Source organism: Lycium ferocissimum, chromosome 11 (genome assembly GCF_029784015.1).
Source record: "Lycium ferocissimum isolate CSIRO_LF1 chromosome 11, AGI_CSIRO_Lferr_CH_V1, whole genome shotgun sequence".
Taxonomy (NCBI): domain Eukaryota; kingdom Viridiplantae; phylum Streptophyta; class Magnoliopsida; order Solanales; family Solanaceae; genus Lycium; species Lycium ferocissimum.
This window is the reverse complement of record NC_081352.1, coordinates 35,471,956-35,497,503: the sequence shown is the minus strand read 5'-3', so window position 1 is coordinate 35,497,503 and position 25,548 is coordinate 35,471,956. Positions and strand designations below refer to the sequence as shown.

General features: G+C 35.0%; 2 protein-coding genes and 1 pseudogene across 2 annotated transcripts; all 3 read right to left on the bottom strand.

Moving 5' to 3' along the window:
- Nucleotides 1–1,480: 1,480 nt before the first annotated feature.
- LOC132038287 (G-type lectin S-receptor-like serine/threonine-protein kinase SD1-1) lies at nt 1,481–3,776 on the bottom strand. Its single transcript, XM_059428974.1, has 6 exons — nt 3,720–3,776; nt 3,648–3,678; nt 3,349–3,512; nt 2,332–2,539; nt 1,843–2,080; nt 1,481–1,732 (listed from the first exon to the last, which is right to left on the bottom strand). Exons 1-6 carry the CDS (start codon nt 3,774–3,776, stop codon nt 1,549–1,551), a joined length of 882 nt encoding a protein of 293 aa, XP_059284957.1. The 3' UTR covers nt 1,481–1,548.
- Nucleotides 3,777–4,235: 459 nt separating this feature from the next.
- Nucleotides 4,236–6,315, bottom strand: LOC132038286 (G-type lectin S-receptor-like serine/threonine-protein kinase At4g27290; annotated as a pseudogene).
- Nucleotides 6,316–7,434: 1,119 nt separating this feature from the next.
- On the bottom strand, nt 7,435–12,175 carry LOC132036583 (G-type lectin S-receptor-like serine/threonine-protein kinase At4g27290). Its single transcript, XM_059426950.1, has 7 exons — nt 10,633–12,175; nt 9,764–9,904; nt 9,476–9,639; nt 8,820–9,030; nt 8,278–8,515; nt 8,031–8,181; nt 7,435–7,940 (listed from the first exon to the last, which is right to left on the bottom strand). The coding sequence occupies exons 1-7, from the start codon at nt 11,903–11,905 to the stop codon at nt 7,851–7,853; spliced, it is 2,268 nt and encodes a 755-aa protein (XP_059282933.1). The 5' UTR covers nt 11,906–12,175; the 3' UTR covers nt 7,435–7,850.
- Between the last annotated feature and the right edge of the window lie 13,373 nt (nt 12,176–25,548).

Genomic DNA, 25,548 nt, shown 5'->3' with positions numbered 1-25,548 from the left:
TGAATTACAATCAAATGTCAGAGTAAATGAACAACTACTGTAGTTAATGTACCAACTACACTGCAGCAAAATGACAATACATCTCTGCCTCAAAATAAATGGCCATATATTGAGAAGAATAATGTTACTTACCATGTAAATCATCAAAGAGGAATATGAAAAATAATGTGGCCTGCGATTGAATAACGAGAGAGTTTGACAAGCAGGCGATAATTCCAGGTGCAATCAAGAATAAACCAAAAATACTTCAAATTAACAGTATTATTCATCTGAACTTTTTAATTTTAAGATAAACTTTGCATCAGGGCCTCACTGCTAGGAATCATCAACCAAATTCGGTATTCGTCTTCTCAGACCGACCAAGGCTACTGGTAACTTCTTTGACTTTTCTCATTAATTTGTAAAAATCATGTGCACATGGGAATTCACATTGTTGGTTCTACTTTTGGAGAAAAGAGTTAAATTTGTGTCTGTCGATCGTGCCTAGCTGGGCAGTTCATCATGAGCTGCTATCTGGGACCAAGTACTCTTGATTTTCTTTTTCAATTGATTTTAACGGGATTGACAAATGTCACTGTGCGTAACACATCTAATTGGAAGTAGAATGAAGATAATGTGCTTTACTCTTTCATTTGTAGCTGGATTAACCCTTGTTGGGTTGGGCTAACTTAACTTGAATCTCTTCTGTTTAGTTTTTCACTAAGTCTCATCTGAGTGATATATACATAACTCATTGATTACAACTCAAATAAAATGAACATTCTTATCTCATTCCCATATATTGATATATATGTTAATTTTGATGTATATCTGACATTACTATTAGTAGAATGAAATATTAAAATGATAAGTCAGATGTTAGTTTGATGGGGAAAACATTATATCAGCTTTTAGCATTTGAATAGTTTAGAAAAATTAATATATATCAGCTTGGAGGGAGCACAAAAGCTTAGCCATAGGTGCTTCCAGAGGCAGATCAAGTTTATGAGTTAACAGTTAAATATATATAGAAATTTAGTGATTTCTTAATACATATATAAGGTATGGACAAAAGCTATTGGGTTTACACGATCCAATAAGTTATGTGTTAGATCCGCATTTGGGTACTGCTACAATTAAGTAAGAAAAGAGTGTTGCAAACAAGTGAACTAATTGTTCACTACCTCGCATCTAATATTGTGACTGGGATCTCACTCAGTGTAACGTTTGCATATCTGCTAGAAGAGAATTTGTCTTCCTTTGCATTTCTTTCTATGTAAAAACCTGGCTGTTTAGCCTGTGGCAATACACCTTCATTGTTTAACATCACAACCACAGAAGACATACTTGGACGATCTTCAGGACATTGTTAGATAGACCAATGCAGATTGATCGTACCACCTCAGATCTTGAACAAGAATCGTGTAGGCGTTCATCAAGCAGTTCTATCAACCTACCTTCTTTATAGAGTTTCTAGATTTTACAAGCTTTTTAGCATGACTAGCTTTGCAAGATTTTTGGTATTAGCAGATAACATGAACGAGTAGGTATAGTACAGCAAATGAAAAATCATACATGTCCGAGTAGGTTAAGGTAATGATCTGGATGAGAGAATCTTCTGTTGCTTTTCCCACTCACAATTTCCAGTTTGCTTTTCCCACTCACAATTTCCAGTACTATGATAGCAAAACTAAATACATCCGATTTTACTGAGAATAGCCCGTGCAATGCATATTCCGGTGAGAGGTACCCGCTGCATAAAAACGTACACAAAAAATAGAGTTGCTAATGCTGGGAAACATACCTTAACTATCTCAAGATTCGTCTTAGTTTCAAAAATACTATCGAGTAGGAGATTCTTACTATGTTCCAACAACTCGGTTTGTCATGGCTCCAAGGTTACCCTCTTCACATATGTTTGCCAAGCCGAAGTCTGATATCTTTGGATTCATGTCCTTGTCTAGCAGAAAATTGTTAGCTTTCAGGTCTCTGTGTATTATTCTCAACTGAGAATCTTGATGCAGATACATAAGTCCCCGCGCTATACCATTGATAATGTGAAATCGCCTGGTCCAGTCTAATACCTTGCTTTGTGTGTCATCTGCCAGTATTTGTCAGGTCATTAATAGAGTACTAATTGAATATATGAGACAGTAGTATTAAAATCCAAAATAAAATCAGTCATATGCCTTGTTGGAAAAATCATACAACAAGGTTGCGGCACCAAGTATCCTTTTCCTGCCTTATGGGGCTTCCATAATTGGAAGAAGATTAGTGAAGGAACTATAGGCATCAGTTCACAGAAATGCAATTATTGTTTAATATGCACAATATTGGATGTAGAATTTGTACCAAATATAAATGAATCAAGACTACCATTTGGCAAGTACTCATAGATCAACATTTTTTCTTCCCCTTCAATGCAGCAGCCAAGAATTCTCACCAGATTCCTATACTGAAGTTTGGCAATATATACCACTTCATTCTTGAACTCAGTTTCTCCTTGTGTGGAAGTTCTAGACAGACGCTTCACAGCTACTTCCTGTCCTTCAAGTATGCCCTAAACATCACAATTTCCACATGTTAAACATTTTCAATAGCTACTTTGATGTAAAAAGTACACCAACTCAGTTATGTTTCCAATTAAAAGAGAAAATCAGTTAAAAGAAAATCAGTAAATTTAACTTAGGTTAAAGACCACTCCACCATATCCTCAATTCTTCATTTCGCTCACTAGTCAAATGTGCACCGACCAAATTTGCTATTGTGACTTCATTCTATTTTTAATTTAACCCTATAACTTGAGCCTTGAAACCCATGAAGTTTAGAAGACATTTTTGCCTTTTTGATGGGGGAACAAGAGTCATCACTATTTATAAGACAAAAATAAATAAATTTCTCTACAGAATTAATGACTCTCGTAAAATGTTTATTTTAGATTGTCAACACGCAGTATGATATTTCCATCCAAGGGGTAATCACGTTCTCGTAAAACACTACAGGCTCTTTCTTGGCTTAGTAGCTAGAGTTACTTGATAGAGAGCACTCATTGGAAAAGAAAAGTTTTTGGATGCATTCTGAGAATTTTTGGATGTGCAGTTATGCACAAGTTTATTCACCTAAAGACATTCCCCCTATGCCCACTGTTTTCCCTTAGCTATTGTATAAGTCTCCTTGGTTTCACAAAGCAATGCTTTAGTTCATTACGCTTTTATCATGCAACTCCTATACTGCATCGAAAAATGAACCTTTACTCCGAAGGACCAGGAAGCTTTTGTTTGTAATCTATATTTTGTATGATTATCTTTTTGGGCATAAATTGGTGTATTTCATATACAAAGCTGTGCCCCAGGCTTAAAGTGTTGATACCTTGTAAACAGGTCCAAAGCCCCACTCTCCAATATTTCTGTCTATTGAAAAGTTATTGGCAGCCTTTGATATGGTAGATAGGTCATACAATGGTATTTCAAATTCTTCAGCACAATTACCAGTGTTGAAATCCATCTTGTAGTTGCGACTGTGTGCCAACCGTCCTGCCAAATCCAAATGAATTGAATTTGTTTAAGCTGTGAATACCGCAGATATGGAAGTTCTTTTCACTATTTTTTAGGTTTCTATTCCTCCATTTTGCTCAGATGTCAGGGCAGAAAGAGACTAATCCAGCTTACCTTTCTGAGCTCTAAAGCCCTTTTCCTTATACTGTAGATCAGCAGACTAAGGATTACCACAACTACACCAACTGGTGATGCCAGAACCCACATAAGTGCTTTTCCATGCTTTCCATTCGATTGCTCCATACTATCATCTGCAAGTATCCCTTCAAACAAAGATAAATGGAGTAATAAATTTCAGTATCTCTTGTAGGGAGTACATTATGTTATTGACTGAGTTACAAAGGTTCTGCAAGATTGTAATGCAACATTCTTTATTCTCCTACCTCTATTTTTTGGTGATATTTTTAATGTGATTGATGCTATATATCAGTCCCTTGTTCGGTAGAAAACTAAATGCCTACCAATTAGTTTCAAGAATGTGACTGGGGGTCTAACCAGTCACTACGCTTATAAATTCATCTTAAAAATTCAGACTACTTTATAGTAAAGTATTAGGAGTAGCTATAATTTGTTACTTCCTTGTTACATTGAGAGCAGACCGAAGTTTGCAGTTAATAGTGCTAGATGGTTTACAAGCATAGGCACAACACTTCAGGTCTTCTTTATTCAAAATGGCTGCAGCTGTAAATTCTTTTACTATCTTCAGGCTTCAGGTAATTCACTAAAAATTATTAAATAGCAAAAAGACGTATCTGCTTCAGAAGCAGCCATTCTAATGTAAATAACTTGCCCTCCACTGGGTACCTGCTTAATGTCAAGAAGATCCTCGAATCACAACAAGCATCCACTTCCTCCATTGTGTATGTCAGGATTTGAGTATGCCATACAAGAGCAATTTTTAGAGCAGATATTCTTGCATTCTTCTAGTGTCGTAGTCACATTGGACCAGGAATTCCGTGTATCTGGCAGTTTTATACATGAATACTTCAAAAATATGTCTCCTTGAAGAATTTAGTTCAGCTCTCCGAACACAGCCATCTGACCAGTCTGTCTTCTTCCAAGCTTCACTATTGTTGGGCAGCATCTACTTACTGGAGAATCTTGACCGTTGCAGCTACCTTATGCGCCACACAGTTTGTAAGCATCACAACTATCATAGGGCAATAAGATGAAAGGGACCCAACCCTGTTTTGCATCACCCTAAGTCCAAAGATTTATCATACCATTCGAACTTAATACCAACTTTGTGATAACTGAAGCTAAGACGTTATATCCAAAATACACCTCTTTCTTACTTGAAAATACTCCAAAAGTAGCTTCTCTTGAGTTTCGTGCCCCACTAAAAGAGAGACCATTCCACGGTCCAGAGCGGGACACTGCATCTGTGTCCATCTTCAGGATGTTCTGTGGATATCCAGAAGGATCAAGGTGATATGTAAAATTACCGGGAGCTGGATCCTCCTCGTTCTTCCATGATGACAAGAACACCTCTCTGCTAGTTACAAAGTTCCAACGGAGTTCATGCCTGGTAATAGTGTTTCAGTTGGGTGATCAAAACTCTGGCAGAGGAAATTCCCAGGGCTATCATCACCAGCTTCTTTCACAACAAGATTTCCAGAATCCAGCAACTGTGCAATGGGATTCAGCACAGATGTAGAGGTATTAGTTGACCATACAACATTGTTAGTGCCATTGAGAAGGACAAGAAGTCCTGGCTTTATTACTTTCAAGACCCCTGTTGCACTTGTCAGAGGGGCTTCTCTGTTAGCAACCCACAACACAGTCCGAACAGATATTTCTTGTACCACACACCTACGTAGAGGTTTTTAGAGTTACCTGGACTGAAGAACCCCATTTCGAAGGTTCCACCAGGTGAAGTAATATTGGCATAGCCATCTTTCAGAAAACGAGTTATAGTTATGGTATCGGTTGAGCCAATACTGTAGTGGACAGAATACAAATACAAGAGCAAGAATAAGAATAAGTGAGAACTCTCCCTTAGTAATGTCTTCATGCTTCGGGATCCAATAGATGTTGCGTTGTCTTTTCTTTATTCGAAGTTCTTAGCAACTCTGTCTTCCAAGTCCTAGGATCAGTTCATGCATCAACGCAGCATGGTGATGAAACTTAACCTGAGTCCTATTTGAACTCACCTAAGCTTGACTGGTTTGGGTAATATTTATCGTATTCTTTGGATTTGAGTGTTTTTGCTTCTATGAATAAGTGAATTTAATAACAGCCACACATGGATGTTTTGGGCATATAGCGCTCTTTCTGAGCTGTATCCATGTGAATGCAATATACAGTCAAGCATGAAGTTGATGTAGTTCAATCATTATGAGCAACTTCAAGTTGATGTACTCACTGGTCGATATCTGATCAGGCTGGATCACATAGACTAGAGGCTGACTTAGAAATTATGAAATACATTAACATGGAATATGTGTTTGAAATTCATATTTTCATCACTCATATCCTAATTTTTCTAATGCGTAAGTGAGAACGAAAAGCAATAAGCAGTCAATTATACGTTACTATCAATCTTTAATACTTTAAAAGTTACTCAAAATACTATCTGATTTGCTTAATAAATATTCTTTTGGGAAAAAATGCCTCGCTCTCCAATCAAACAGGAAGATATTATTTGAAAATGTTTCTGTCAGCCAAACACATATCCAACAGAAAAAAAAAAAAAAAATTACGTAACTCCCTTCCTCCTCACCTTTCCTTGAGACTGACCTGGACTGTTTAGACTCCACATTTGGATTTTGTACCATCAAGAAAGAAAGACTAGTCAAAAAGTAGTTATCTATTCAAATAATAATAATAATAGTGCATTCCTTTCTTTTTCATCATAGTGTATTCCTTTTCAATGATTATTCTTTTTCACCTACTAAGAGCCAATGGTATAACTGTTAAGTGCAATTTTGTCCAAAACTGGGAGTCTGGTCCCGACTTGGGAGTTGGGATGTTACATCTAATTAGAATTGTTTATAAATGACAAATATTTTATATAAACCCTGAATCAAATAAAAAATATGGACCTCTCAGATTATGATTCATTGGCCTACATTGTATTCATAATCAGTGTATTTTATTCAAATAACATTGATTGTTTTTTTTTTTTAATTACATTGGGGTGGGGGGGGGGGGGGTTAGGGGAAGGGGAAATGGGGAAGGTGAAAGTTCAGGCAGCCAACCAACTGAGCTACTAGATCCCTACACATTGATTGGTTCAGTGTTCCTTAATTAGAATTATTTTGTTATTTACAGATATACTAGAATCAGCACTTCACTAAGAGACTTCACTTTTAGGTTTGTATTATGAAAATAATTTGATTACTTAAACAAAATATTAAATAATCATATTTTACTATTACATTTATTAGAGAAGTATGCTGGTATTAGTTAAGAAGGTGATTTCCCACATTGTAGCCAAATACAGATGATTAGTAATAAATTTTATTTCTGCCGCATGGCATCACCAGGTGTTGAACCCTGTAAATAAGAGACTAATTAATGTCAAATAGCTGACTGTTAGTCTTTTAGGGCAATATGTAGCCTATTTGGTAATGGCTAGGGTACAGGTGACCTCAACTATTGAAGTAGGGCAAAATTGTTCCATTTTCATAGTTCAGGGACAATTTTTCTTTTTGTTGGAGCTTTGACTCGTCTTTAGAATGAGTGAGAAGACTGAATTTGGCATATTCGTATGATGCAATAAATTGTAGTGAAATTTCAGATTCCTTGATAGTACTAGAAAGCAGATACAATGCTAATAGCTTAGTAGAATACATCTTTAAGATACTAATAATGTATAATTTCCACTCCAGGTCTGCATACGATGATAAATCGAGCAATAGATTTACCTATCTCTAATGCAGCCATTAACATATAGATCTTGCTCAAAGTTCAGCATATTCCCTAATATAAAGAGCTCATTAGTTTAATGTTTACCCCAACAAAAAAAAAAGAAAGAGATGTTATGTATGGGATAAAATGTCAAATATACATTTGAGAAGAAGGGTTAACTCTAATATTTAACAATGCAAGCTTAGCCACATTATGCTACAAAAGCATTTGTTTCAAACAAGCGAACCAGATTTCTCTGCCTGTCATCTATATTCTGACGGGATCTCATCCGTTGTAGTATGTGCTAGAAAATTATTCAACATCCAGTGCATTTCCTTCTGTGTAAAAAGCTGGTTGTTTAGCCTGAGGTAGCGGACCTTCATTGTTTAACATTAGAACCACTGAAGACATACTTGGACTATCATCTGGACGTTGTTGGACACATAATAGACCAACACAGATTGATCATACCACTTCATGAGGTGTAGAACACGAATCACCTAGGCGTTTGTCAAGTAGTTCTATTGACCTTCCTTCTTTGTAGAGTTCCCATGCCTGTAGATTTTACAAGCTTATTAGCATGACTAGCCTTTGAAGATTCTTGTTAGTTGCTAAGACCAATGGTAAAATACATAAAAACCTTACATGTCCAAGTAAATCAAGGTTATGGCCTGGAGGACAGAATCTTCTGTTGCTTTTCCCACTCACAATTTCCAGTACTAAGGTACCAAAACTAAAGACATCTGATTTTACTGAGTATAGCCCGTACAACGCATATTCTGGTGAGAGGTACCCACTGCAGAAAATGTACACAAAAAATAGAGTTACTAATGCTGGAAAACATGCCTTAACTATCTCAAGCATTTCCAACTACCCAGTAGAAGGTTCTTACTATGTTCCCATAACTCGGTTTGTCATGGCTTCATCCTCCACCTCTTCATAACTTCTTGCTATACCGAAGTCTGATATCTTTGGATTCATGTCACTGTCTAGCAAGATGTTATTAGCTTTCAGGTCTCTATGAATTATCCTCAATTGAGAATCTTGATGCAGATACACAAGTCCACGAGCAATCCCATTGATGATGTGAAAGCGCTTAGGCCAGTCTAATGCACGGCTTTGTTTGTCATCTGCTAAAATTTTGTTATGTCATTAAAACATTAATAAGCTATAAATAGAAAGTAGTTCTAAAACATCAGAATAAATCAGTCCATTCCCTTGTTGGAAAAACCCCACCAATTTGGCTACTATGTAGTCATATACATTATTGTTAGGCTCTAATAGTGCTGAGCTCTTAGTTCCCTCCTCAGATGCTTTTTCATGCTTTATGGGGGTTCAAAATTGGTAGAAGATTATGGACATGATCCTATAAGCATCTTTTCAGTAAAGTACAATAAAAATCAGTTTGCACAATATCAGTTTGGGAATCTGTACCAAATATGAATGAATCAAGACTTCCGTTTGGCAAGAACTCATAGATCAACATTTTTTCTTCCCCTTCAGTACAGCATCCAAGAATCTTCACAAGATTTCTATGCTGAAGTTTGGCAATACATACCACTTCATTCTTGAACTCGTCCTCTCCTTGCTTCGAAGTTTTAGACAGCCGCTTGATAGCTACTTCCTGTCCGTGTTCAAGTATTCCCTAAACATCACAATGTCTGCAGGTTAAATATTTTAAATTATCTAACTTGAAAGTAGAAAATACAAAGTAAGTTATGCTTCCAAATAAAAAGGAATTTAGAAATTATAGGAGAATCAGTAAAGTTTAGTTTAGGTAAAAAGATCGAGCATATCCTGAATTCATTGCATTTTGCCTACTAGAGGTTAAATGTGCTTTCAATACCTACAGGTTCATGCACCAAGAGGCCATATCCCTCAAACCCACACTTCTTCCCATTGTTATCCTATAAGTCTCATTTGGTTTTACAAGTTTATGCTTTATCTATCAGTGTTTATCACACAACTTGTATACTGAAACTAAAGAGACAGGCTTTACTCTGGAGGACCAGGAAGCTTGTGCTCTATTCTTTGGGTGATAAATTGGTGTTTTTCTTGTACAAAACTTCCCATGACACAAGTGTTGTTACCTTGTAAACAGGACCAAATCCCCCCTCTCCAATCTTTCTATTAATTGAAAAGTTATTGGTAGCCTTAGTTATGGTGGATAAGTCAAACAGTGGTATCTCAAATTCTTCAGTGCAACTACCACTGTTATAATCCATCTTGAGATTGCCGCTGTATCCCCATTTTCCTGCCAAAAGGAAATTGAGTGAATTATGTTTAAGCTGCAAAAACCAGACCAATAAGACAGTTCTTCACTCTTCCTCTATTTCTCTCAGGGGTCAGGTAAAAAAAGTGACTTGTGTCCAGCTTACCTTTCTTTTTGAGCTTTAAAGCTTTCTTCCTTCTTCTGTGGCAAATCACCAAGCTAAGGATTATCAGAATCACACCAACTGATAGTGGCACAATCCAGAAGAGTATTTTCCCTCTCTTTCCATCTGATTTCTCCAGACTATCTGCAAGTGTCCAGTCCAATAAAGATAATTAATAAATTTTACTCCCTTTCTACCTCTCAATCTTGTGAAGGAGTTGATATGATGTCGAGCTATAGAGGTTCTTCAAACCATTGAAGTACTGTATTTTTTATTTGCGTTATTGAGTATTAGAGGTTCTGCAAGCATTTGAGGTGCTGTGAGTCATTTTTAAGTTCTAAATGAAATCATTCAAACTAAAACCTCTTTAATTTTGTTAATAATTTTAGCTTGACTGATGCAATATATTACTTGTTCTGGAGAAAACTAGGTGCCTATTAATCAGTTCCAAAAAAGTGTCTGATATGTGACTAATCATTACGCTTATGGATTCAGCCGAGGGTGTATCAGAAACAGCCTCTCTGCCCCACAAAGGTAGAGGTAAGGTCTGCGTACATTCTACCCTCCCCAAAACCCACTTGTGGGACTACACTAGGTATGTTGTTGTTGTTGATGATTCAGCTTATGTGTTTAAACCAACTTCACTCTATAGTTGTAGCTATTCTTTTCTACTTAATTTTCTGGCTCCTAGTTATATAGCCACAGAAGGCAAGAGTTTGCAGTTAATAGCATAGATGCTTACAAGCATAGGCACAGTTCAATTTAAGGTTAGGTCTGCCTTATCCAATGTGCCAGCAACCATAAATTTATGTTCTTACATCCAAGTAATCAATCATAAATGGTTGATAAGTGTGTCTTAGCAACAAACGTACCTAATTCAGAGGCAGCTGTTCTTATATAGATATCTTGCCCTTCTTTGGATAGCTGTCGGATGTCAAGCAGATCATCGAACCACAATAAGCATCCACTTCCTCCATTGCGTATGTCAAGATTCGAGTAAGCCATACAAGAGCAATTTCTAAAGCATATATTCTTGCATTCTTCTAGTGTCATAGTCACATTGGACCAGGAATTCTGTGTGTCAGGCAATTTGATATGTGGATACTTCAAAAATACATCTCCTTGGAGGCAGTTTAATTGAGTCCTCCGAACACAGCCACCTGACCAGTCTGCTTTCTGCCAATCTTCATAATGTTTTGGCACAAATTTGTCTAAGCATCCACATACAGGAGAATTTTGACTATTGCAGCTACCATATGCGCCACACAGTTTGTAAACATCACAGTTATCTGTGGGTATTGAGAGGTAAGGGATCCAGTCATGTATATGGTCACCCCAAGTCCAGCGCTGTAATGCACCATTCTGATTTAGTATCAACCTTGTGATAACTGAAGATGTGAGGTTATATCCAAAGTACACCTCTGTCTTACTTGAGAAAATTCCAAATGTATAGAAATGACTGTCTCTTGAGCTTATTGCCCCACTAAAACGAAGACCATTCCACGGTCCAGAGCGATACACAACATCTGAGCCCTTCTTCAGGATGTTCTGTGGATAACCAGAAGGATCACAGTGATATGTAAAATCCCCGGGAGCTGGATCGTCCTCGTTCTTCCATGATGACAAGTACACCTCTCTGCCAGTTTCAAAGTTCCAACCCATCTTCATTCCTAGTAATAGTGTATCAGTTGGGTGATCAAAGCTCTGCCAGGGGAAACTCACATCACCAGCTTGTTTCACAACAAGATTCCCTGAATCCAGCAACTGCGAAATGGGATTCTGCACAGATGTAGAGGTATTAGTTGACCATACAACGCTGTCAGTGCCATTGAGAAGAACAAGAAGTCCTGGCTTGATTATTTTCAAGACCCCTGTTCCATTTGTCAGAGGAGCTTCTCTGTTGGCAACCCACACCACAGTCCTGACAGAGATGTTCTTGTACCACATACCCACAAAGCGAAGCTTAGAGTTACCCGGACTGAAGAACCCCATTTCAAAGTTTTCACCAAGTGAAGTAATATGGGCATCACCATCTTTCAGAAAACGGGTTATAGTTATGGTATCTGTAGCACCAAAGCATCTTTGGATGGAATACAAACACAGGAGCAAGAATAAATGAAAACTTTCCCTTGTTAAAGCCTTCATGGTTCAAGCACCACTATCAGTTCATATATCAATGGAACACGATGAATCATAGTCTTTTTATTAAGAAGGAATTGAACAACTTGGAAGCATTAAAAGTGTTAAAAATGCCAGCATTTGAGCATTCTAACATATGAAAGTAGTACTCCTTATTAAAGGAGTGAAAGCCTTGAGGCTTTCAAAACTTTGGCTTTTGAATTAATCATTGCATAATACTATAAAGGTAGCTTCTTGTCCCGGCTGGTTTGGTTTTGATCAGTATAATACTATAACGGTAGCTTTTTGAGAAGTTTAAAGGTAGCTTTTTAACTTTATGCTTTATTCCTTGTTATTTTAAGGATAATTTATAGTAACAGGTTTTGTGAGCTGTATGCCTGTATCCATGTGAATGCAACATCAATCAAACATGAGATAAAGGGGGCCCGACGAAATAAGAAATCATATTATACTTGGGCTAGTTTGGACGTAATTTGAAATGCTTTTGACGTACGAATTTAGATATCTTAAATTGTATTTTCTCTTATAGACATAAAAACCCCCACAAGTTGTGAAAACTATCAAATCATTCTCAATTCTTGTACAATCTTAGCAAATGAGCAAGTCATAGTTCGTGACAAAATTAATAAGCTACTAGAAGACCTTTCTAAAAAATACAACATCAATTGATCAAACTTTAGTTCAATAGAAATGAAAATTTAACATGAATAGTAATGAGGTTGGAAGACATAAATAAAGGTTGGTGGAAGTTAATGAGGTTGGTAAATGGTTAGTGAGAGTAATTGTTAAAAATAGGCATAATACATAAATAGGCCCTCAAACTTGGCTTCAATAGTGAAGTATGTCCTCGACTTTGAGTGTGCTGTAGACACTAACTTGTATAAAGTTGAACAACTAAACACAAATGTTGATGTGGAACTAACGTGACACATAAATTTTGGAAGTGCCACGTCAGTGCCACATCAATGCCACGTGAGCATTCGTGTTTATTTGTTCAACTTTATACAAGTTGAGGTGCCTACTTGTGCACATCTAAAGTTAGAGGGCATACTTGTCAGCTGAGGCCAAGTTTGAGGGCCTATTTATGTATTCTGCCTTAAAAATATCTACCAATTTATGGGTCTTTTTTTTTACAAAATATAAATTTATGAGTCAAATTTTATATTTAAAATTTTTAAAACCATGGTTTGAAACCTCAAATCATGCTTTTTTGGATGATTTGAGGTTTCAAACCATGAGATGAAACTAGCATTTGGACATGCATTTAATCTCATGGTTTCAAACGCTAGTTTCATCTCGTTTCAAACCGCATGTCCAAACGCCTATTAAAAGTGGGAAGCTCTCAAGTTAAAAGTCAGATTACAAAAATGCCCTTTCCCCAAAAAATCTTTTAAAAAATTATTAAATCAATAGTTTTAATATATTATTAAACCTGATGATAAGAGGCTCTAAACTTTAAAATTGTTTCCACCACCAATTGCAGGAATTCAAGAGTATTAAAAGGTGGCATTAACTTTAAACCTTATTTGTGTACTGTCATTATGTCCAGCACGTGGAGAAGCTAAAAAGTTGAAAAAAGTAGTTTAATGCAGACTAAATTCATCTGATTGTATATGAATTGTTATTTCTTCATTAATGTACTATAATGATGCCTATAATCCTAAGAAACGTGTAGGATTAATTGTTTAAGGGTGTGAAGTTGGTAGCACCTCTTCAAATTCTCCTTATATATATATATACGCTAAATTAGCCAAGCCTTTCTTCAACATAATTAACAAACCTTTCTATATTTTTCGGTCGCAGAAAAGAAATGCATATGAAACTTAAGATGGACTCAAATGTAAAAAACAACAATTGTACAAGAACTTTCTAGATCATGCAGCTATTTTTATGAGGTAAATACTTTACTATATGCATGTTATTTACAAATATTCGAGCGTTTATAACGCACATACTGATTTACAATTGTGCAAGAACTTTCCAGATCAAATTTATAAGGTTCTGATTTTAAATTACCTATTGTTACTTTATTGCATTTTTTTGAATTCTATTTTACAGCTCAAAGACAGTATTAAAATATGTGTGTACCATTTAAAATTTATCGTATTGCAATATATATTTTTTATCGAATATTTTGGGATAAACATGCAACACACGTTCCCAAGAACTAGTATTATAAACATGGCACAAAATTTTGGGGAAAATACGTAGCTACTCATAATAAAATAAAAAAATACATTTTGTTTGATATATGTGAGATAATTCACAACGTTGTACCATGGTTGGCACTATTAACATATCTGATTTATGTTAAAAGAAGAAAAAAAAAACTTATTTTTATTTTGCTTGACTTATTTGATAGTAATAGGTAACTTCATTTACTATATCTGAGTTTTGTGTTGAGATTAGTACTTTGATAGACAAACTTTTTAATTTTTTAAATGTGGATGGCCAAAACAAAAAAAGTTAAATGTTCTGTGGTGTTATCAAAATTGGATTATGGCATTAATAAATTAAAAGTTATATGAAAGTAAAAATGTTTATGGACAACAACAAACTACATTTCCTTCGTTTGAAATGTAGTGTACACAGTAGAACAACTTTTATCAAATCGTAAAATGTTATGTTTGACCGATTCCTCATATATATATATATATATATATCTTTATATTACGTATATATATATACACATATATATTTAGATAGTAATTTAAAGTGAATTTGTATATTAACCAACAACTCAATTATAGAAAGTTTTGATCCTTAAAATCATTATCCATCATAGCGTTTCAAAGTTTAGTCCTAGATGTAGTCGTTGCATCAAATACACTTTGCAGATAAATTCAAACAGTATTCAATTACAACTATTTAGAAAAAATCATAATTTCATTCCAAAGTACCTCGAATTTGTATATCAACATCAAAGTTGGGAGAACAAAAACAGTTAATTTCAAATCAAATATTTCACAAAGTGAATATCCGTATAATTTGGGATTTCACAATATCATCATGATATAAAAATACCAGCAACCGTGTATTAATAACATATCATGTATATATGGAAAAGAGAATTGGAAAGTATTTGTATATATACACATTACTTTATTTCGTTAAGAATTAATACGTGAAATGAAGAACAACAAAACAAAATAAAGAAGGTTAAAACATTGATCAAGATTCAAGGAAAAAAAATAGCTTTAGCAACCTGAATATGAAAACGCCACCCCTTTGGAAATAAAGAATATGCAAAGTTGGAAAACATGCGAAGATGAAAAAGAAATTTTCTTGGATATCTTGAAGTGTTTGTGGGTATATAGCCAAAAAAAGAGATAGCGTATCATTACCCCTCAGTCGAATCACACACCTTACCGATGTTTGGTCCTATCACCCCTAAACTATTTAAAACCGTAATATTTTACCCCCCCTACATCAAAGTTTCTCTCTTTGAGAGAAACAGAAACATAAAAAACGGAAAAACTTAATTTTTTTTTCTTAAAAATTTGTATTTTCTTAAAATATGAATATAAATATAGTTTTTCACATTTTAAAAAAATAATTAATTTTTTCAAAATTTTATAAAAAATCAGTTTTTTTTTCAAATTTTGACAAGAAAAACACTTTTTCAGGATTTTATTTGAAAAATAAAAGTGTCCTAAGAAAATGAAATCATGAAAATCAAGATCTTTTAAGACATTTTAAAAAAAATAATCAAGCTTTCCATATTATTAACAAATCCATTTTTCCATATTTTAAAGAAAAATCAGTTTTTTAATTCGCATTTTCATTTTTTTTTTTTTTTAACGAATTTTAAAAATGAATTTTTTAAAAGAAAAATCAGTTTTTTTAATTCGACTTTTCAAAAAACAAAAATAAATTTTTAAAAGAAAAATCAGTTTTTTATTCGCGTTTTTAAAAAAACGGGTTTTAAAAATAAATTTTTTAAAAGAAAAATCATTTTTTAAATTCTCGTTTTCAGTTTTTTTTTTTTTTTTTTTTAAAACAGGTTTTAAAAATAAATTTTTTAAAAGAAAAATCAGTTTTTTAATTCACTTTTTTTTTATTTTTAAAAACGGGTTTGAAAAATAAATTTTGTAAAAGAAAAAATCGCTTAAAAATTGACACGTAATTTGAATATTAAAAAAATAAAAATAAATGCACATGTGGCAGGAGAGTGTATGTCACTCTCCCATAGATGAAAAGGGGTAAAATATTACGGATTTAAATAGTTTAAGGGGGTGATAGGAAACTTGGTAAGGTGTGTCGTAATTGCTACTGGAGGGGTATATCCCTTTTAAAAAAGGTTGTAATGAAAGACGATGCATTGTATTCCTATTCAAATTAAAACTCATTAGCAAAAAGATTCATTCTTAAACACTAACTCTTAATATGGCCTAACGTGTATTAGAAAGAAGTCTGTCCAAAAAGTAGCAGGATTTTATATGGGCTAAAGTATAATATTCTAGTTGTGTCCTCCCATTATGAGTTATTATGCTTAATATTTGAAGGATATTTTGGTCAATCAATATTTATATTCGTGCTTTTATAATATTGTAATATATATATATATTCTTGATTTAGGTGGTCAAAACAGTAAAATAAAGATATCGCTACAAATAAAGTTGAATTATATTAGATGTTCTATCGAGATTCATGCGAAAGGAAAAAGACATTTTTATAACATTCTTAATTTTATCTCATAAAATAACTTTAATTATCATAAGATTCTTATGACCCAAAAAAAATTATCATGTCTCATCTTTCAACATATTTGTGTATAAACACCTTTTATACACTATTATACACTTTATACAAAGTTGATACATTAATGTTTTCTCCCCCGGCATAATGTTGTAGTATAATATTGCATATTGGACTACACGGCGTAAATAGTTTCAAAAGTTTTATATTTTTCAGAATATATTTTAAATCCAATAATGACGGGCGATCAGCTTTACTTTAATAATTACACTCATATAAAAACCATCGGAACAAGCCGGTAGGGGTGTCAATGGTTTTCAAAAAACCGTACCAAACCGTTTTTTAGGTTTCTTTTAATAAAACCGACGTTTTTTATATAAATTTATAACCGTACCGAATAATTAGGTAGGTTTTTAATTGTATAAAAATAAACCGAAATAATACCGAACCGAACCGAATAAGTTTATATATGTAAAATATATTTTATATATTAAAATTTTTGCGTTGAGTTTGGGATGATGAAAATGATTACAAGTCGGCAACATTATTAACACCTAAAGTTCCAACTGCGAAACCTATTATATTTCTCCTATTGAAATTAAGTTAGTTCTAGCATCTCAAGTAGTAAATAATAAGCTACAAGGTCAACGATCTTGGATAGAAAGCTACAAAGAATTATATCTTTCCATTCGTATGATTTTAAATTCTCTTATTGGATGCTCAATCTTAGTAGTCTCAGTTCTTCAATCTCATCTTGATTTATTCACCCCCCCCCCCCCCCCCGTGCAATCTAAAATATATTTTTGGTTTTTACTTAACATTATTTTATACTACCGTAAAATAATGGGATCAATCTCTATTCTTGTCGTCTTTCACGTTTTCTTGATTCATCACCTTTAATGAGTAAGATATCTACAGAGTTTTTGTCAAAGTCCTATAGAAATATGTATCATATTGTGTCTTAACTTTTACTAGTGACTATAGCATGATGTTTTTAAAAAAAAAAAAAATCGAAACTTAACCGATCCGTACGGATACCGAAAAGAAAACCAACACGATGGGATGGTTTCGAAAAGTCTATTTTTGTTTCTACAAACTGAAATAACCGAAAAATTGATATGGTGTAAATTTTATAAAATAGCCGCTCGAACCGTATCATTGACACCCCTACTTGAAGCCGGTAATGGGTCACATGGGAGGCACGTGTGCAAGGAGCCTCATATAAATATAAGTGGACATTTTTTAGTGTAAAATTTAATGTCTCATATTTCTCCATTGACTTCCCCTTTCTCTCTGCTTTAGTGCAATGTTGAGTTTCGTGAAGCTCTGTACTTAATTCTGCACTGTTGAATACATAGCAGAACCTCAATACAAATGAGTTTATGTTACGATACTTTTTTCCTTGCTTACTGATTTTAGTTTTTTATTCTAATTGTTTCAGTCTTATATGGAGCTATAGTTGTTCATTTGGTGTGCTAATTGCTGAACATTCTGAAATGGAATATATCATATACTACATTGTTCTCATTTGAACTCTGAGATTAGCTGTTGAGCTTTTAGTTAATTGATAAGCTATAGTCCCACCAACGATGATTGTGGTGTAGTGATGGGTGCTACTCCATCCTTAACCAAGGTTTCGAGTTCGAGCTCCCTTGGGTACGGAGCCACCATTATTAAGGAGTGTTTTTCCCCCCAGTATGGGACTACCCGGCACGAATCCGGATTAGTCTGGCCCCAATGCGGGTACCGGACAACGGATGGAAAATCAAAAAAAATAAGCTATAGTCCCGCTTATCCTTTTTGTACTAGTAGTGGCAATTTTGCCTTATAATTTCTTGTCCTTTGATTTATGTTACTATCTATTGTTTCTTGTGCTTCGATTACCTTATTTATCTGTGACAGCTGCTCCTTTTTTTTTCCATATTATTGTATCATGGCTTTTCGCATTCGTTATTTTCATTTTCATGCTGCTTTGAATTGTTTGTCCTTATCTGATTTTTTTTTTTTTGCCATGCTTTCTCTTGAGCCGAGGGTCTTTCGGAAACAGCCTCCCTACCTTCGAAGGTAGGGGTAAGGTCTTGTCCAAACCCTCCCCAAACCCCACATTGTGGGATTTCACTAGGTATCTTGTCGTTGTTGTTGATTTATCTTGAGAAATCACGATTCACCCAAATTATTCATGGAGGACATATCTAGACCATTTTGCATAGTGTAGGGGCAAATTTTGGAAATGTGGTAGCAAATCGTGCTAATCAATTCCCTTATTTTCTTTTGGTGTAAACAGAAAGCTACTTGTTGATAGATGATTAGGTAGAATTTGTAGATAATCATATTTTGTAGATTCTTTTAACTTTTGGTATACCCCTTGTATTGGCCATGTTTATGAATGAAAATAATTTTACTTGATCAAGAAAAAAAAAAAAAAAGAGAGAAAAATCCACTTTTGTAACAGCAAGGGCATGATTGATCCCAACTATTAGCGAAGAGTATATATAGAGCATTTCGCATTGTTTGGAAGAAAATTTGACCCTTTGCCCTTTTAACAATTTGAACATCAAGTATGAATTATAATAGAAAAAGAACAAATACTGCAGTTAATGCAACAACTAAACTGCACAACAATGACAAGACATCTTTGCCTCAAAATAAATGGACGTATATTGAGAAGCATAATGCTACCTACCATATAATTCATTAAAGAGGGGTATGAAATGATGTGGCCTTCAATTGCAAGCTGTTTTTTTGGTAACCAATATGAATAATTACCATACCAACAAACAATCAATTACATCCTAATGAGCAACCCACTCCCCCAGTCACCTTCCAGGAAGAGTACCAGGGGAAATGAAGGCCTCAAGTCAAAGCAAAACTAATTACAATATCCTCTGTACCATTGAACTACTATTCCTATACTTCTTGGATTCCTATACTTCTTGGATACATGTTGCAACAAGTTACTAATCGATTGGACAATGTCCAAAAGTATGACACCTTTGTTGCAACAAGTTACTAATATGTTGGACAATGTCCAAAGTATGACACTGTTGCATTTCATTATTTAGGACCATTTTAATATATCTACTTTTTTGTTGTAGGTTGTGCACCCATGGCTTGTCCGACGATGCGGGAGTTGGAGATGCCATTCCTTGCTTCCTTTAGTGTTGCCAATACGATTTCTTCGATAAAATGATTGAGGGGATAAAATTAGGAGTGCCGTTGGAGTAACGGGCCATAAAGGAATCGGTTGTGGTAGATGTTGGTGGTGGTGGTGTTGTTCTTTGGTGGTCGACTGTTTTGATGACGTTGCGGCGAAATTGCCGGTGAAAAAATAATAAATGATGATGTTGATTTTGGTAGACAAACTCCGATTGGTGGTGTTGTTGGTGGACAAACTCCAATTGGTGGTGATGTCGGTGGACAAACTCTATTGATGGAGATGTTAGTTGTGGCGGATTTGGTGGTAGATTTTCCTTTGTTGGTCCGAAATCGAAATGTGCTTGTGAATGCACCTATTGCACGGCGAATGGATGATTTGATAAAAAATGTTGAGGAGTTGGTGAATGCACAAAAAGACACAAATTACGCTTTACAGAGTTTGTTATCCAAGAGGGGTGTCAATCCGTCAAGAAGGCATGACCTCGCACCCATACTCCTATTCGCATTCGCACAAGGAAAAGCAATTTCCCAAGGCGGTTCCGATGTTAGGTCAAGAAAATCTTCTACACCTTTACATAAACGGCTTTTTTCCACCGAACATTGTTGTTGATCTAAAAAAGGTAAATGTGTATAAACGTACGGATGCTCAAAAAATGAAAAAGCTTGAAAAATTCGTCAATGCGAAAGAGCAAAAAGTACGATGTATTCATTGCATGAATTTAAGGCCGATGACTTCGGGATAATGACAAGCATGGAAGATTGGTGGTCGTCAGTGTAAGTTTGAAAACAACAATTATTTTTGTTGAAACAAGTCTTATTTTGGTTGTATTAGTTGCAACAAGTTATATATTTGTTGCAACAAGTGGAACCTTTTATTCGCACAAGTATTGGTCTTGTTGCATGACAACTTCAACTTAGTTACCGGAGATTGTTTACGGCGGTTGGGTGAAATAGACCAATTTACAGATATGTGATCTGTGTATGTTGTGAGTTGTTGCAACAAGTGTACACTTGTTGCAACAACTCACTTAGTTGTTCGGGTGGTGACATTCATTATACTTTTAATGCGGTATGTTGATGAAATTACGCTCTTAATGCGTGTGAGGCAAAGCACCTTCCTTTGAGCACTATGCTTCCACGGATATATATCTTGGATTTCAACTTCACAATATCATGCTCAGCGATACACGAGTTGTCGGATGAAAGCACACGGCGGAAGCTATTCCATTCAATCAAATGCTTGATGATTTTATATGGGATGATGATGTTATCGCTTCTTGTAAGTGCTTCATGCCGGCCAAAGGTGGTCGCGAGTGGGTTGGTGCCAAAAGGGTGCTTACTATCGTGAACATAAATGTCGGACGTTTGTCGCCCTGGAATTCATAATTGAGGAGGGGGTGATAAATGTTTATAGGCAACGTCCCAAAAATCCAAGAGGATGAGTTCTTCATCCACGTCCGACCGATCATTGAATTATGGCCGAAACTCTGAAGCAAAGTGGCATGTTTGAACGCTTGCAAAAGGCTTTTCAACGAAGCTTGGAAATTTGTGTTCGAAGGAGAATCTCCTATGATAAGCTATAATGGCATGCGGATCGTATTCACTTGCTTTTATTGAGCATTTGCTTACCGGCACTAACATGATGAAGCCCGAGACTTTATTGTGCGACAACTCAGTGGCGAGGATGCAGTGGCGGTGGGCAGTGGGTGTGATAGATAAAGTTTTGGAGCCCTGAGCTGGCTGTTTAACAAATTACTACCTGAACAATTTTTTTGTCCTTATTATTATTTATGAATGCTGTTGCAACAAATGCAACAGATAGTACAGTAGTTAAAAAAGGTGCAAAAAATTACTAATCTACTAATCTGTTTAGAAAAGTTGCCTAAATGATTGCAACAGGTCATACAGTTGTTGAAGTTACTAATCTGTTCCAAAGAAGTTACTAATCCGTTTAAACAAGTTACTAATCTGTTGCATTAGATAATACATTTGTGAAAGAAGTTGCAACAAATAACAAATGCAAAATTCAACAAGTTATTAATCCGTTCAACAAGTAACTAATCCTTGAAACAAGTTACTAATGCATTTAACAGTCCTAAATACGATCGTGGAAAGAAGTTGCAACGAATTACTAATGCTTTCGACAAGATACCAATCCGTTCCAACAAGTAAATAATCTGTGAAACAAGTTACTAATGTTGCAATGTCATCTGATTAATCGAAAGAAGTTGCAACAAATTACTAATGTACCGTTCCAACAAGTTAAATCAAGTTCAACATAGTAAATAATGTTTCGATTAAACGTTACTTGTAAAATATCATATGTTGTGGAAAACGAATTTGCAACAAATTACTAATGATTGTAGTAGATATATATATTGATCAATAGATATGATTGATTTCCGTTGTTTATCACTAAATGGGGGTGAATCAAGAAGTTCACATCAATTCACTCCGATGATCACTCCATTTAGTGCGTATTTGACTTAATTGATCATCTATCGACCCAAAACACCATGAAATTGCTTAAGTATATATCTTGATCAATAAATATGATTGATTTCCATTGTTTATCACTAAATGTGGGTGAATCAAGAAGTTCACATCAATTTACTCGATCCGGTCACTCTATTTGGTGCGTATTGGACTTAGTTGATTATCTATCACCGACCCAAAACACCATAAAATTGCTTAAGTATATATAATGATCAATAAATATGATTGATTTCCATTGTTTATCACTAAATGTGGGTGAATCAAGAAGTTCACATCAATTCGCTCCATGATCACTCCATTTAGTGTGTATTGAACTTACTTGATCATATCATCACGACCCAAAACACCCAAAATTGCTTAAGTATATATAATGATCAATAAATATGATTGATTTTGATTGTTTATCACTAAATGTGGCTGATATCCATTGTTTATCACTAAATATAGGTGATTCCCTTTATTGATCACTAAATATGGGTGAACAGTAGTATCGTTGCAAATGCGCATGTAGTATTTGTTGGAGCAAGTTTAGTATCCCAGACCTGCGGCAAGTGTTGTATCCTGTTGCGTAAAGAGGTAAGTTGTTGAACAAGTCCCGAGTCTTGTTGGATAAAACACAACAAGTTACCCGTTTTACGTAACAAGTCACTGCCAACATTTGATTTCCATTGTTTATCACTAAATGTGGGCGATATCCGTTGTTTATCACTAAATATGGTGATTCCCTTTATTGATCACTAAATATGGGTGCGTCAAGTAGTATCATTTGCAACGGATGTAGTATTTGTTGAGCAAGTTTAGTATCTGTTCTTATGTTGTATCTTGCTATAGCAATGGTAAGTTATTGAACAAGTCCTTACTCTTGTTGGATAAAACAAACAAGTTACCCATTTTTAAACAAGTCACTCCACTTGTTTGATTTCGTTGTTATTTATCACTAAATGTGGGTGATATCCGTTGTTTATCACTAAATATGGGCGGTTAAACTTTATTGATCACTAAATATGGGTGAATCAAGTAGTAGCATTTTCCTCTAACACCTTCGACAGCGGATGTAGTATTTGTTGGGCTTGAGTTTAGTATACCTTAATGTTCCAAGTATTGTATCATTTTCAACAAGGCTCCTAAGTTGTTGAACAAGTCCTTACTCTTGTTGGATAAACAAACAAGTTACCCGTTTTCCAAACAAGTCACTCATTTGGTTTGATTTCATTGTTTATCACTAAATGTGGTGATATCCATTGATTTATCACTAAATATGGTGATTCCCTTTATTGATATCTACATATGGTAGAATCAAGTAGTATCATTACCTTACATGTAGTATACGATGTCTTAGACAAATCGTTAGTCCATCATTGCGGACCAAGCAACTTTGTAAATATGGTTGCTTCCGTTTAGTACCCATTTTTACGCAAGTCACTCAAAACCCGTTTGATTTCCATTGTTTATCACTAAATATGGTTGATTCCAATTTTTTATCACTAAATGTGGCCTGATTCCCTCTACTCAATAATTAAAACATCAATTCACTCCACTTGTTAGAAAAAGCCCAACATATAACTTAGTTGCATCGGCTTAAAAACTCCGATTTTTTGTAATATGTTCAACGACTCTACTAGTTGCCGCACAAGTCCTTACTCTGTTCGATAAAACCCAACAAGTTACCCATTTTCTGTAACAAGTCACTCCACTTGTTTGATTTCCATTGTTTATCACTAAATATGGTTGATTCCAATGTTTATCACTAAATGTAGGTGATTCGATTGTTTATCACTAAATGTGGCTGATTCCTCTACTAAAAATTAAAACTTGAGTCAAACTCCACTTGTTAGAAAAACCCAAAGCATATAACTTAGTTGCATCTGCTAAAAACTCCGATTTTTTGTAATATGTTCAACGACTTACTAGGATTAGTCCTTAACAAGTCCTCGTTACTTGTTCGATAAAACCCAACAAGTTACGGAACGATTTCTTGACAAATTCATTACTTGTTGGAAAGCTGGTACAACAATTTATTAACAAGTGATTTGAACACGAACAACATATCATATAAACCAAGTTCATAATCACCAACAATATAAATTACCATGTTAAGAAAGAATAACATTAAAATGTCATAAAGATCCAACAGTATAACTATTATTACAACACATCCTCGCACCTGACTATGGAGCATTTCGGCTTGGACATGTTGTTTTTTTGTGTGGCCTTTTTGCATAAGGAGCATTTGTTTTTCCGCATAGCCCTCTTTGTCCTAAACTTCCGTGTTTGCTAGAACTTAAAGCTTCACATCCGGCCACCGCCATACAACGTATGTTCACGTCTAAAGCAATACACACTTTGCGAATCAATGACATTCCTTTATAAAAACCTTGTTTCATCATCTTGAACATGGTATTCAATGTCCTCTTGATCATCCCACGGTGTATTACTCATCTATTTCGGGTATAGGGATCGGCTCACCCAACTTCCGTAAGGCTTCGCACTTCCGTAACCTACCCTCAAGAATATCTTGTTGGTCTTGAGCTAAATTATGGTTCTCGACCCAAGACTGACCAACCACGTATACCCTTAAAATGGGCCTAGCTACATCTTTCAAATAAGTACGCAAACGACTCGATCGGTTATCTTAAAAGGCAAGACCACTGGTTTTCAAAGAGCTATGCATGTAAGTGATGACAAGGTCTTTCGGTTCACAAGTTAATTCACAATAGTTAATGATTAAGTTCACAAAATCATCAAACTCAACATCTCTTGGGACGGTCCTATCGCTATCGTCTCCTAACATGTGACTACTTCCATCGCCAAATATATCGATTGTTCGCCTCGATCCATTCACCATGGCAATCAACACCTATTATTATTGAGTCCCCCGTTAATGGTGCACAAATATTTTGTTTTAAGAAAATCGGTCATGACCAACGCAAGTCAAGGCCATTAAATTTATAATTAAGTTAATTATTGAGTGGTTTTTTTCGAAATTTTGGACCCAAAGTAGTTAACTTAATCACAATTTTGAGCGGCCTTTGAGCTTGGATGTTACATCTTGTCACAACTAGTAATTACAATGCTTGAATGTCAAGTGTTGAAATTACTCTAGGTGAACAACTTTGACTAACATATTCTAAAGGCCACTTAAATTTATGATTAAGTTCATAATTGAGTGGTTTTTTCCTGTAATTTTGGACCCAACAGTTAATCTTAATCACAACTATAAATGACTTCTTGGAACAAATAACATCGACTTGTTGCAACAAGAAGGTTACTAGTTACATGACTCGCTATTTGTTGGGACA

What these genes read in the sequence shown, in the direction of transcription:
- LOC132038287 (XM_059428974.1), bottom strand. Translation starts at nt 3,776, where the DNA reads ATGGAGCAATCGAATGGAAAGCATGGAAAAGCACTTATGTGGGTTCTG. An exon ending in TGTGGGTTCTGGCATCACCA is followed by an intron (nt 3,679 to 3,719) that starts GTTGGTGTAGTT and finishes GCTGATCTACAG; the next exon opens with TATAAGGAAAAGGGCTTTAG. An exon ending in AACCGAGTTGTTGGAACATA is followed by an intron (nt 1,733 to 1,842) that starts GTAAGAATCTCC and finishes GTTTTTATGCAG; the next exon opens with CGGGTACCTCTCACCGGAAT.
- LOC132036583 (XM_059426950.1), bottom strand. Translation starts at nt 11,905, where the DNA reads ATGAAGGCTTTAACAAGGGAAAGTTTTCATTTATTCTTGCTCCTGTGT. An exon ending in TTTAAAGCTCAAAAAGAAAG is followed by an intron (nt 9,640 to 9,763) that starts GTAAGCTGGACA and finishes TCCTTTTGGCAG; the next exon opens with GAAAATGGGGATACAGCGGC. An exon ending in GATTTGGTCCTGTTTACAAG is followed by an intron (nt 9,031 to 9,475) that starts GTAACAACACTT and finishes TGTGATGTTTAG; the next exon opens with GGAATACTTGAACACGGACA.